We start from the raw sequence: 15142 nt of genomic DNA, 5'->3' as shown, positions 1-15142 counted from the left end.
AACTTATTGGATACCCTAATAATAGGCATAATTCATTTCTAGATACACGCATTGAAATAAAAGACGAATTTAACCAGCTAACTGTTTCGACCTCTTCAGAAAATGCGTATCTACAATTTGTGTCCCCAAAAGTTTATCAGTGACGAGTATACTCGTCAAACACAAAGTATGCGTAATATGAAATTGCAGTGTAAAAAAATGATTATTTTTTTATTTCAATAATCACATTTATTTATTTAAATAAAACTAACATACATTTTTTGCATATAAACAAAAAGAAACATTAAAAAAATTAATTTATTATTTTAATTACCTGTTAGAGAATGGTATTGAGCAAATACATGGTACAACGCATAATAATCTTTTATTGGTTCCTTTGATTTGGACTTGGCCTCAAAACATCAAGAAATTTGCGAATATGTTTGAGTTTTTTGCTAAAATTGCAATTCAAACTGCAAATTGTTACTACTCCTAACGAATAAAAACAGCTAGATTTTTAAAAAAAATAGTAGCAGAATATTTCGATGTTTTAAAGTTGCCCAATAAATGAAAACACACAGATTATTTTTTATTTCCAAATCATTGGCGTTAAATTCTCTAAAATATTAATAACAAGTGAAAACCAGCGGGAGGGTTTCCCCAAAATTTTCTCGCATTCTCTCTAACAAATTTTTCATACCAGAGAATGTATTACATGGTATTGGCATACATTTGTTACAAAATATTAAACTTTTGACTTAAATTTAGCATTTTTACTGAATCTATCGCGTCATCCTTGGCGAGTTATTTGGCGATTAATCCTTGGCATGAGTTAATAGTGTGGAAAAATCGAATTTGCGTTTTAGACACATTTTTCTCAACCGACTGAAACAACAACAACAAAAAAAAATGCACAAAACTGTACTTGTAGTCACACGATGTAATATCTAATTTGATATATATCAGTCATTGCGTTTTAGAACTACCACTTTTACTTATTTCTGAAATTGCAGACTGACAGTCAACCCTTAGTTGGTTTTAGCTCAAAATTTGACAGATGTCTACACTATAAATATTAAATCTGAGTACTAAATTTTATCTATCTAGTTCTCTTGGTTTTATAGTCATCGTGCGAAATTATATTAGAACAGACGGGCAGACAGACTTCATCTGAACAGATTTTACTCAAAATTTGATAGAATACTGAAAATTTTGTGTTAAGACCATATACCAAATTTCAGTCATCTATCTCAAATCGTATCTGAGTTATCTTTGTCACAGGCAGATATTTTCTAAAAATGTGTTTTTTCTCGTATACTACAAATACGAGAAAGTAAAAAGTAAACTGGGATCATTGAAAAGATAAAACTTTTATTTTTAAAATGACTTAAATATTTTTCAAAATAATTTCTAGTTAATTTCTGACGAAAAAAAACAATTTTTTCATAGCCCAAATCGTCTACTGTTATCGATGATCATTTTCTGCATTTGTTCTCACCAGCTTTATTTTTCTTGCCTCCGTTTTAGTGATTAACCTACACTTGCTTTAAGACTAAATTAACTCACTACTCTGAAACAAATAAAAAACAAGTAAAAAGATGCGCATTAAGAGCATTAAAATAAAACAGAAATTTAAAAATAATAGTAGTAGAGTAGTTCAAAGTTAAGATAAGTCTTAATATAATTTTTTAATTAATAAAAATGAATGAAATATTATTCAGAAATGAAATTGGTATCTTAGAAAAGGTAAAAGCTTGAATTTCAAAGATGGCATTAAAATATGTTTTGTAAGATTATTTGCTCCGAAGTTACTGCAGAAAATTGGCAAACATTTCGGTTAACTTTTAATTAATTCAATATTTAATTAAGTAGCATTCTTTCTCGTGTCTTAAAAAATAAATATAAAAAGTTTTTTTTGAAATAGGCACAACCGTTTAAGTAGAACATATATATATATATACAAATATTTATACTTTTTCCACAATTACTTTTTTATATATAAAAATATTACAAATATCGGAACATTACATTTGGAATTTTTGCATGACATTTATTTAAATAATACCTACGAAACAAAAATGTATTGGTTATAAGCAAAGATTGTTTTGAAAGCATAGGTTTTTTTTTTTAAGTGGGGGTGCTAAAAAATGTATGAAGCAAAACCTATATTGTTTATGATTTTATCAAATAACTTTTAACAATATTTTGCAGATAAATTTTAAAAAATTCAGTAACCTAATTTCTGAATTAAAATTGCTAATTCCAATTGCTATTTCTTTACATCTTTAAATACAAAGGTTGGATTGATAAAAAAAAATTTCCCTTTTTGCATTATAATATATTGCAACGGTAGTAAGTTTTTTTTAAACGGACAGATTGTATAATTTGCTGTTCAGACACAGCAGAATATGTTGAGAACTTTTTATGTGAAATCTGATGTAAAATAAACATTAAATTTCAATTTTTTGAAATTCTCCATAAGAAGCTTTTACCAAAATTTTGAATTCGGAAAAATGGTATTTAAAAATATGAAATGGTATTAAAAAGTAGAGTATACAAATACAAAATTTTATTTAATTCCTCAAAGAATGAATGCAGAAACAAAATTCAAGTGAAAAGCCTAAAGAAATGAAGCATAAAATTTTACACGATATTTTTTTTCTCCAAAATTTGACTGTTTAATTTAGTTATTTACTCTAAGTATGCTTTCATTAATATGCTGAAATTGGTAGTTTTTAATTTAATTTTTTTTATCAAGGATAATAGACGCTGACATATTCTCATACATTTGAATTTTAACCACATTTATTGCATATCTTTTTGTAATGTTATTCATTTCAATATGCTTCTCTTTTGGGTTCTATATGCTTCTCTTTTGGATTCTGTATGCTTCTCTTTTGGATTCTGTATGCTTCTCTTTTGGGTTCTGTATGCTTCTCTTTTGGATTCTATATGCTTCTCTTTTGGATTCTATATGCTTCTCTTTTGGGTTCTGTATGCTTCTCTTTTGGATTCTATATGCTTCTCTTTTGTGTTAAAAACTCTCATGAGTTTAAAAAAAACTCATGATTTTTCGATTATATTTCCATTAGTAATTTTTATTTTATTTCCATTAGTAATGAATTAAACAGATTCTAATACCTAATTAAGCAGTAACATTACTTTGTAATAAAATAAGAGCTGATATAAAAATATTAGGATAAATATTAAAATGAAATAAATGCAAGTATTAATTAATGAATATAAAAATTATTTAGCAACAGATATTAATTCAAATGACAAAAAATAATTAAAACTTAAGACAAATAACATATGGAGGGTTTTATATTAACCAGAATGAAATTTACAAATAATAATAATATAAAAATATTCACTTAATTGCCAATTCCTTTTTTCATTTTAACGATTGATTTATTTTTGTCTTTTGAAGCTGAATAGTTTTCCTTATTATTTATTCGTATAGATAAAAATGTTGACAATATTCTTAGTTCTTTTAAAATCAAGATCAGAAATGATTTTTTGTTTTAAAAGAAATTCCTGTATTTCTCACTATATAAAGCTCGACAAAGGACGTTAAAAAAATTTCACATAGATGAAAAACACTGATGAGAAATTATAAAGTAATATATAATTTTAGAAATGAAATAACAATTGTAGTGATTAAACAATGACTATTTCTTATATTTACTTTTGTAGGTAAATAATCAAATTATTTTTATTGTTCAAATAAAGAGATAAAATCAAATGTCTTATTTATCGTAAATTGGAAAATGTGAATTTTAACTTCATATATTATTTCAAATTTTGAAAATTCTTACTTATATGTCAGTATTTTTTAAAAATTGCAACAAACATTATCGAAAAGTGTACACAGAAAAAAATAGATTGCATTGTTATTATTACTTAAGTTGTCATCTCAAATTGTCTTATAGTATGAATATGGTTTAGTTAAAATTTTGCAAGTAATTTCACGAAACAAAAGAGCACGAAAACTTTTATATTGATACATTCTCTAAAAAAATGATAATTTCTTGAAAGATAAATTCTCCTTTAGTATTCTAAATGCAAATTTTAAAAATCTTTAATTTATCTAAATTATAATTTAGATGTTGGACAAAGAACATAGTTTTTGCATTTAAAATTGTATTCTTCAATGCAACAATGTATGTAAAATTATTTTCAATGCAATATTGAAAGCCCATAAAATTAACAAATGATTTGTTTCTAAAGGAAAAGTGTTTCCGTTATTGATTTGAAATAGAAATTGGTTTTTGTCAATATGATTGGAAACACCTCCTATCATATTGATAAGAGGTGTTCCAAATATTACAAGATTTTTACTTTCTCCTAATCGAAGAATTCAAAATATTTTAGTCGTTAAAGCATTTGTTCACAAAATTTTTATGAATTCCCGAGTATTAGAATCTCTCTGAGTGTGAAAAGAGCTTTTTATAATAATCTTTATCTGTCTGTGAACATAATCCTGTCTTCCATCGTTGACGGGATGTACTTCCCAAGATAGTGTTATACCGCAGCCGGTGATGGCCCTTAGGACTCAATCAGAGTTCCCCGCCAGTGTTGCTGTCGCGGTGGCCCGATCATTCAGTTTTATCCGTGTGCCATCGGCTGAGTTGGAGTAGTCAGTTTGTGGTTTGTGATTGTGTGTTCAATCGCATCCAGCTGATTAATCGCCAAATTTCTTTCATAACTATTCACCAATCTAACTATTTTCCAAGGTTCCAAAGATCTTTCTTAACCATTCGCCAACGGCATGTGGTTAATAATTCACATGTACATTTATTGGAGAATATCCGGGAAAGTTTCGAAGAGACCCCTCCCTCTAGTCTCTTCTTATTTTGTGTGATTCTGTTTAACCATTACTGTACATGTTTATCAGATTGGGGGTCCTTCCGATGGGACAGTATTAGTAATAATATGGATTCTCTTTCATTCCAGCTGCCCAGAACCGCTCTCAGAAGACTTCTCTAGAGAAGGACAACCCCCAGACCCCGGAGAGGACGAAGAGTTCGTCTGTCAGTAGTCCCGGAGATGAGAACGATCCGGGAGGGGGCGAAGGCGCGGAGGAATCAGATACGGACATCGGATCTGACGATGAAGAACCGGAAGGCGTGGATGAAGCAGAGGTGAGTTTATTGCAGTGAACACACCAGAACGTTCACCCTGAGTAGCTACTGTTCATAGCAATATATTTTGATTGGAAATCCATTCCCATGTGAACTGCCATTTAATAAAATGTTATTAATGCCTACTTTTATGAGCAGACAAGTAGAACGACAAGAATAACAATTAATGAAATATTTAGTTTGGAAATTTAATTGATGCAAAGCGCTTATAAGATAATATGATACTGAATTTAAAAGAAAAATTGTAAATTGATTTATATTGCTTCTAAGATTATGTCGTATTATTTAAATGAAACTTTTAACCCTAGAATGCATGATTTTTTATATATACATATATACATTTTTTTTATATATGTGTTTTGAATAGCCATTTGCAATTTAGGAAATTTATTTTATTATTTTCTTTCATGAAATTAAAAAAAAATAAATGTACCAAATTGTTACACAATGCATTAAACAATATCCCAGGGACAGAAATCACATTATAACAATTCTGCAATACAGTCCCTTTCACCAATATATTTTTATAGTGCAAAAAATATTTTTGTTAGTATTTTTAATGATACAATATATTTTTCAACAATATACCAGACAACATTTCATTTAAAAAAATGCGGCCAGCTTTTAGATATTTTATGCAACAGAAATCTCATAAATGAGTTTGGAAAATTATTCGAATTTTGGTTCAAAAGATAAGTTGAATATAAGCTTATTTTTCTAAATTTTTAGAGAGTGGTTAAATTTTTATTGCCTTCTTATTTTAGCAAAATTGATTTTTCAGAAATACTGTTAATTAAAGATAAATATAAAATACTACTAGGATTTGAATATGCTTTATGCTTGAAATAAATGAAAATAAAACTCGATAATTGGAAAAAAATATGTATTCATTACATAAATCCTTATCAATGATAAATCTTTATATTTATTGATAAGTAAAATTCACCATTATTTACGACAAATTCACTATTTCACTTTATAATATATTCATTTAACAATATAATTAAGTTTAAAATGTTTTATTTTTTTATTATAATTACTCCATTTAGGATGCATTGACTTTTAACTGTTTTATTATTGAGGGAAAGGATGTACCACTCTATAATAAAATAAATTAATCTGAATGTAAGCAATTTTTAAATAACACATATAACAATAAATTGAAATAACAAAATATTTATTTGAGAGTGATTTTTAGAGAATTGGTTTCAGTTTTTGCTTATAAAAAATCAAATTAAAAATTTCTTTTTAAATTTTTTAAACAATATTGTAAAAAAATTGTAAAATTCTTTAACTTATTCTAGATACTTATATACAAAACCTACCAAAAATATTGCTTGCGAGTCAGTCAGCTAATTGGAAAAAAAACATGATTTACAGGCATGAATAATACTCGAAAATTTAAACAATAGTTGATTTTAATTTGTTCAAATACATGACAACAATAAATCAAATGAACGCATGAAATTAGAAAACTTGTAGCCAATTGTAGGCCTGTAGGCAATTACATTCTTAGCCTGTTTCATTATCTGATCTTGTGATTTTATAATCAAGAACTGTGTAATATCTGATGAATCACTTTTGATAAGTCAGGAAGTTAAAATGTACCAAATTTGACTACGTTTCATTCTTTTATAAAACCATTTTCGCCAATGATAGTCTAAAATGAGAAATAGGTGGAAAATGGCGTAATCATATTTATTACAATTTCGTAATTCTAAATTTCCAAGCCTACTCCAAATTTCAAATTGTTATCTTTCTCAACAAATTCAACATGATATTTTCTCATCTAACCTTTCTCTTGTGGTTTTTCCGGGGATTCTTGATGTCTGTTCTTTTTACCGACAATTTGCGGGAAGCTCCGGACCGACGTCCACATGCGGGGAGGGGGGTCAACAATGGGTCAGTTGGCAGATTTATGACCAAATCCGTAAGGTCACAGATCGTCAGAACGCAGCTACAGGCATGCACATTTTGCCCTCTTTCCCCTCTCTTGTGGTTTTCCAGGGTTGTTTGGTGTCTGTTCATTTTAACGATAATTTGCGGGAAGCTCCCGACCGACATCCGCAGGAGGGAGTGGTCCTGCAAGGGTCAGGGGGCAGATTTACGATCATATCCGTAAATGCAACAGGCCGTCAGATGGGCAAGGTAAATTCCTTCCCTTTTACTTTTACCATCTACAACTACAAAACTGATTGGCGAACTAGGTAATACATGCTGAATTTCAGCCTCAATAGCAAAATGTTTAAACTCTGAGAATCAAAACGGATAAGAAAAGTTTGAGATTTAACTTTCTCCCACCCTACCTCTACCCTTAAGAGGCAACAGAATTTTTTGCCAAATATCCTGTTGTAACATTGAATAAGTCAAAGAGGAACATCACTATGTTAAAACTCACAAATGGTCAGCTTTTTAATAGATGAACTAATCTTAAAGCAGAGATAAATCCATGCTTCCATTGCAGAGTTGAAGCAATGAAATTTTCTTTCCAGGTGCATAAAATACTTACGAGATAAGAGAAATTATTTTTCTTTATAGGAAGCTGCGAAAGAGTCAGAAGCAGGGGCGGAGATGTCAGCCCTCGTCAACTATGTGCAACCGGTTCGATTCCATTCTTTCGAGCATGCAGAAAGTAAGAACATTAACCCTTCTTTCTAGGGAATTACTATTAGAATTATTAGCTTATATAAATGATCAGGATCATCCATAACACTTGACGGAGTTTAAAAATATTCTCACCAATGCAAAATTTCAACTTTTGTTTTATCGTCATGAAACTGAGAAATGTTTTTTTTTTATGTGTGTATATTTTTTATGCTGGATTATAGCAAAGATCAGTGATCCGAGATCTGATTTTTTTTCTTTACTGATTCATCAAATTCTCACTTCACGACACAAATGAATTATTTATGTTATTTCCTTTCAGTACTTTTTATACTGTATGTAGCAATGCATTTTATTTTTTCTGTTAATATATAACTGTTTGCTTTAATTCGTTTTCAATTATTGGTTTTGATTTGAAGGTTCGAGAAGTTTTTTAGTTCGCAGTTTTGCAGGTCGATTAAAAAAAACTTATTTTTCCTAGTTGTCAAATAAACCAGTTTGCGAATTGCACATTCTATGAATGGTAAACTTTTTGGATAATATTACCAGTTTTTCAAGCGCAGTTCATCTAGTTCTTATCTGTTTTATTACGTTTATTTAGCTATAAGAATATTTATAAAACTGTTCATATTTATATTGATTTACATCAAGCCATTTTACAGTCAATATCTTGTCGAATCTTGGACTCATTGTTTCCTTAAAAAAATAATTGCTAAAGCATACTTTAAAAATATAATTGATTCAGAAAAAATTTAATTTATACACTCGAGCTCATCGCATTAGTGTGAATAATTTGTTGGATTTCCGGTTTGTTCCTTAGCAATAAAAACAAAATAAAAAGATAATAAATTTCTTTCATAATGGAATAAGAAGAAAAAAAATAATAGGAGAAAAAATAAATAATAAAAGAGAAGGAAAAAAACAAACAAAAAGAAAGATTATTATTCCTATCTGACGAAAATAAAAAAAATAAAAAAAAATTCTTTTCAAAGTATTGTTTTTCATTCGCATTTTAAAGATTCGTCATTCCAAAATAATTACAATTGAGGTCACAGAAAAGAATCTTTTTTTGCGGAAGCAGGTGCAATTTCAGAAGGATTCAAAGCAATTCGCATTTGTATTTTGTTGAGTCTAAATAACATTCATTTTGCTTCACAGACAAATTTTTGTATAATCGCCGAGGCAGATACAGCAGCCTTGAAACATCGATACCTGCTCTCAAATCTTGCGTTTACTCAATGAAAGAAGGCTTGCTGTTTTTGTGAGGGTAATTTTTTGGAGTTAATTTCTCGGAGCTTGATATCACGATCACTTTCTAAGTTTTTTAACATTATAAACCGTTTCTCTTTATATTTTTATGATATTGAATAAATAATTGCATTCAATTGCGAAACGAGTTTTCGTGTACGATTTATTTTTATAGTTAAATATATTTTTTTTCAAACTCAAATGCGTTATTTTCAATTATATTTACAGTAACAAGAGCATATATATTAAATTATTAGATATTATGTAGTAAATTATTTAGAAATATATTGTAGGTATTTGTATTTTTTTATTTAAAATAAGTAGATTAATTTACATGATATAATTTTATTAATGCAATTTTTTTTGTTTCATAGAAATTGTTAAAAAAATTTTCTTATTGTTTTAGAACTGCTGATAATTTCTTGAAATTTTCATTATTTTAAGCTGTAACTTGATATGTGAAACCAATATCAAAGTATCTAGAACAGATTAGTAATAATGCAACGATTAATTTATAAATTATGTACTGTTATTTTGCTTCGTTAATAATTTATGAAAAAAACTATTTCTTTTTCGTGTGTGGAAGTTTTCAGTTATAGAATTATGATAATTTTTTTCTGTGCGAGATTGTTCCAATAAAGCTATATAGTGCAATTCTCTTTATCCATATGGAGGATAATAAATGGCAACTGTTCCAAATGCATTTTTATTATGAAATTAAATAATGTAATATTTTAAATCGCCATTTATTCTACAATCTGATCTTCTAGAAAATGAACTCACAATCTTTAAAAAAATTTTACCTCATAAATTTGAATCAAAAACCTAAGCATCGTAAATGCATTTTCCAAAAAATAAACGCATCTGAATGAGGTGCTTATAATTAATTACCAAGTCTTTTATTTAATTTGATTTGCTTATAAATAAAGACTTTATATCATTCTTAAATATAAATGCAGCTATGTATTGTAATAATACATAGCTGCAAATAACGATTAGTTATTGATTAATATAATGCAGTGAAATGAGTTTTCCATATGTATCCAATTTTGTTATGTCTGGTTTCTCCCCGTTAACGCCCATCTTTCTATTTATAGTACAATTGCGTTTCTCTCCCATGGCAAAACAAAATGAATACCATTATTTCTTTTTGGTCTTAGATGTCTATATGTTTTCCCAAGCTCCTAAATAATTTTCTTCAAGGATGTATTTCCCTTTAGCTAAATTTTTGAATGCCATCATTTTCAATTCCTTTTTTTTCCTTTTATTTGCTTTTGAGATAATGCTAAAAATTTGCATTTGCTTTGTTTAAATTTTTAGCATTGCAAATTTTGTTTTTATAATTTACTACATTTGCAGTTTTCTTATATTTACCTATAAAAACGTTTTTATGATTTTTTTTACTTATTTTTTTAAAAATTTTCTTAAATATTTTTTAAAGATATTAAAACCAAAAGAGTCTTCAAAATTTAATTTAATTTCACAGTTATCTTAATATCTGTGTTTTTCACATATTTTAAAAAAAATACCGATATCTATGCTTGAAATTAAGTTGGGTATTAGCGTGTTAACCATTAACTTTAAGCGTACGTCAAGTTCAAATTGTAACTGTGAATTAATATTTATTTAACTAACTTATTAATATTTACTTTACTGAAGGGTGAATTAATATTAGCTTTACTTAATTTATAACGGTGAATTAATATACTTAATTTTAATTAATATTATGACAAAATATTTTGTAACTATCACTGTGTTGGAAATATGCTTCTATTATAATCTTTTTAGTCAAAACGTTGCATAAGTTATTTCTTTTAAAACATAATCGTGATTTTTATATTACAGCAAATATCAAAAAATAAATTTCTTTCTTGAGCTTAAACGTTATCTTTTACAGTAGCAAACCTACCACTGCCAGAGATACCAATTGAAGAGGGTAATTGCGATATATACATTTAATACAAAGGCCTATTAAAAAAAGAAGCACATTTTATTTACAATTTACTCCTTTTTTTTCTGTGTAATGGGAACTGATAATGACAAAGAATAATTAAATGCTCGAAGTTCATACATACTTCAAGAGGAAGTCTATTTCTTATCATAAATGAAATAACTGGTCTCTGGTTACTGAATTTACTGTTATTTTAATTCGATCTGGCAGGTTTTGAAGAGTAGATGGAATATGTGGTACATAAGGGGTGACTTTTATGTACTTTCAGAGATAGTGTTACATTCGAAAACTATTCGGATACTCTCAGTATTTTCATCTACCACGTGAGGGTAGCCAGTTTATATGCAACCATCTACGAATTTATTTGAAGGAAATGTAAACCTGTTTATACAGATCTTTGTTGAACTTGCAATAAAATGCACGCTGCACTGCAACAATGGATTTACTCTTTGCATGCTGCAGCACGCAAAACAACTTTCCCTAAAACGTTGACATTTTTTTCATAAACAAACAAGAATATCGCTTTTACAGGGATCTGAATGATCCCTGTAAAAACATATTCTATTCGAAAACTTTGATCCCTTTGAAAACAAAACATATTCTATTCGAAATCTATCGGGATACAAGAAAGACTAGTTCTTTTCTCCTTACATATGCAACCATGTTCTACGAATTTATTTGGATAAAATGTAAACCTGTTTATACCGACTCTTTGTTGAACTTGCAATAAAATGTACTCTGCACTACAACAATGGATTCACTCTTTCCCTATGGCATTGCCATTTTTTCCTAAACGAACAACGTCATCGCTCTTACCGAGATCTGAATACATAAAACAAAACTTTGAAAATAAAATATCGTCTATTTAAAGATGTTTCGTATTCGCTTCTATCTATCTATTGCTATTCATTAAAAGCAAATATTTTAAATCTTCTTCTTTTTGAATAGCCCTGCGTATATGCATAATAAGTATGAAAACAAAATGTTAAAGTGCTGGATATTTTATATCTATTTTGAGCATTTATTGAAAGTTTTTTTTATGTAAAAATTTGATCGAAAAGAATGTTATAACTTATCATTGATGGGGCATGTACCAGAGGTTTGGAAATCCTGTTCTAGAGCTCAGTAAACTGACTTTCATCGAAAATAATAGAGATAAACAAAAACATTCGCCCAACAAGGAGTTTTGAACTGTTTGAATATTTCTCGAAGTCTAGCCATCCGCAGACAATGTGATATTTTTCTCTTCTTTTTTTTCAGAGCGTAACAGAAGCTACGAAGTTTCATCATTTGTAGAAACTCAAGCAACGAATTTGCTCAAGGAGCATCCCGTGGAGTTCGTCAAGTATCCTTTTCGAATGTCTATGGCAGAATAGTTCGCTTCAATGCGCGCAAGCATTTTTTTTTTTATTTACTTGCTTTAATCTTCAGAAGGCTACGTTAAAAAGTATATTATTTGATAAAATGACATATGATTTTGCGAATATTTATTACTTTTCTAGTATGATAGCCCATATGCTTTTTTTTCTCAAGACAACAGATAGTTCATTATCATTTTTTTTCAAATACCAAAGTTAATTAAAATATAAATTAAAAGTTGTAAAAGATTTTGGTGTTTTTCAGTTATAAATTACAAAAACAATTAACGCACAAAAAATATTTTTTTACATTTTTTTTAAAACTTTAAAAAAACTTTCAACGATATCAATTTCATTTCCGTGCATTTAGTTTCTTTTAATATTTTTTAACCTAATTTAATAAGTAATCTATAACAATGCTTTGATTATGCATTAAATTAAATTTAAAAGATTCTCAAACCATTACTAAATCATTATCGCGCAAAAACATATTTTTAGACTTTCTTTAATGTAATGATATACATTTTATTTTCTTGCAATTTTTCCTTTTGATATTTCTTAAATTTAATTTAATACACAATTTATAGCATTATTTTTATTATTATGAAAAATTTCAAATTAAGTTCATCGTTTCATCAAATCGTCCAATCTTGGGATTTTGTCAATTTTAGAATTAAGATTCGAAAAATGGCTGTCTTTCAACGCTAAATCCCAAGTAAATTTTCGCATCTTCAAAATCCTAGTATAAATACTTTTTAAGTTTCATCCACAGTATTAGTTTTTATAAGAGACTGATTTCAACAGTCATAATTTTTTATCTTATCACATAACAGAATTAAATTTTAAACAAATACTTCTCATAATACTTTAACAGAAAAGAAAGCTCAAATTCTCAACAAACAATTGGGTAGATAAGCACGGCTAGTATCTAATAAAATAAAATAACCTTAATGCACCATACTCCATAGTAAATCTTCTCACCTTTGTCCTAACTGATTCCTTTTAATTGCAAAGTGTAACTTTTTTAGTGGCCGAACTTTCTTTCTCTTTTTCATATTCGAAAGCAAATTATTTATGTTTATATGCATATCCTGTTGATTTTCGATATTATAGATTTTATTAAATGGAAAAATGTCCATTTATTCACTTTAAAGACTACATTTTCAGGCCAGCTTTTGATGAAAATAATCGGATTCTTAGAATTTATTAATACCCTCTAAACTTTCATAGTATTATATATATATATATATACTAGCCGCCTTTGGTGACCAGCCGGTTCGCCAATCTTAATGTTCGTTAAAATTTTCATAATTAAATATTTCATGCAATTCCTACTTTAATAGCTTCTTCATCAAAATATTTTAAAACTTCAAATTTTGATAGGCATATAATTCACTCATAATATAAACCATTTCAGTCATAACGTAATATGTATCTCTCTCATTTTCTGTTGGCTCCCATAGAATTTATACTTTAAATTAAAGTGGAAAGGATTAATCTGCAATTAATATAATAATATTTTTTACTGAAACAAAGTTTTTTTTTTTTTTTTTTTTTTTTGTAATATGATTATTGAAAACAGTCACTGAGTGTTTAAACTTTATGGGCACTAAAGAATATCTTTCTTAATTTATGTAATATTTCAAAAATTTGTCAACAAAATTTTCTCAGATTCATCATGACCAGATTGATTAATTAACAATGTTTAATTTTAAATGCATCAAACACTAAAAAATAAAAATAAAACGAATCGTTTAAAATAATCGGTTGAAAACAGGTTAAAAAAAACTACTTAAAAGACGATGGTCTTAAAACTATAAGCATACACAAAAAATATATAACTAACATAAATACACTTTAATTACAAAAGCATGCAACTAATCTAAAAATAATTTAAATCGTCCGTTGATATTGGTTGTTATGTCAACAATCAGAACACAATGCGCATGCGTGAATTTACAACGCTAGTTACGGTAACGCAAATGCGTGAGTTTTTCTAAGCCAGTTGGGGTAACGCTATGCAGATTAGAAATTTTTATTTCCTTTATTCTGTTTTATTTCAATTCAAAAGTATTTCAGAATGAATCTGAAAGATCGAATAATTAACAATGTTTAATTTTAAATGCATCAAACATTACGAAAATAAACAGAATCCTTTGAAATAATCAGCCGAAAAATCTTAAGCCTAGCCTCATTACTGTTGGGGAAAAAAACCTGAACTCTTACTCATTTGGTGGTAGGGAAAATGAATAATTTTTTGTCGAGAAAGTTAGCTTTTAATTAATAATTAAAATTCTAATTAAAAATTCAAAAAAAGGGACCCCAGGTGCACATTGCCGACCTCTAAGGTATACATGTACCAAATTTGGTAGCTGTAGGTCAAATGGTCTTTTCTGTGGAGAGCCAACACACACACACACACACACATTGAACTTTATATATAAGTATACATGTTTTTTTAAAGCAAGCGAAAAGGGGAAAAAAACTATTCTAAAAAATTGGGTAAAGCAGGTGTTCTTATTAAATAAGTAATTTTTTTAAAAAATGAAACGAAAAAGGGGAAAAGTTATTCTATAAAATTGTGTAAAGCAGATGTTCTGTCTTAGAAACTTCTATCCCCTTTCCAGCTGTGTTGCCATAGAAACCGGCGCACAGCTGTTTACACGTTTATGTTTATCTATTCAGATTTTATAACATCTAATCAGAGTAACGGTGAATATCAGTGTGTTCGTGTTCGTCAATAAATGTTAATTTTTTTAATAACATGATTAACGAAAACAGAGTCACTGAGCATTTAAACCTTATGGGAACTAAAAAATATCTTTCTTAATTTATGTAATATCTCAAGAATTTGTCGA

At 28.1% G+C, this 15142-nt stretch overlaps 1 protein-coding gene across 2 annotated transcripts in view; it reads left to right on the top strand.

Annotated features, from left to right (window-relative positions):
- LOC129968764 (1-phosphatidylinositol 4,5-bisphosphate phosphodiesterase classes I and II-like) overlaps positions 1-15142 on the top strand; it is a 538878-nt gene that overhangs the window by 456131 nt on the left and 67605 nt on the right. For both annotated transcript variants that reach the window (XM_056082994.1, XM_056082993.1), the window contains exons 14-16: positions 4936-5123; positions 7662-7755; positions 12187-12271. In XM_056082994.1, the coding sequence (XP_055938969.1) occupies positions 4936-5123; positions 7662-7755; positions 12187-12271 (367 nt within the window). The remainder of the gene's footprint in view (positions 1-4935; positions 5124-7661; positions 7756-12186; positions 12272-15142) is intronic.

This window comes from Argiope bruennichi, chromosome 5 (assembly GCF_947563725.1).
Source record: "Argiope bruennichi chromosome 5, qqArgBrue1.1, whole genome shotgun sequence".
Classification (NCBI taxonomy): Eukaryota; Metazoa; Arthropoda; class Arachnida; order Araneae; family Araneidae; genus Argiope; species Argiope bruennichi.
Note: the sequence above shows the minus strand (reverse complement) of the source record. Positions and strands in the feature narration are given on the sequence as shown.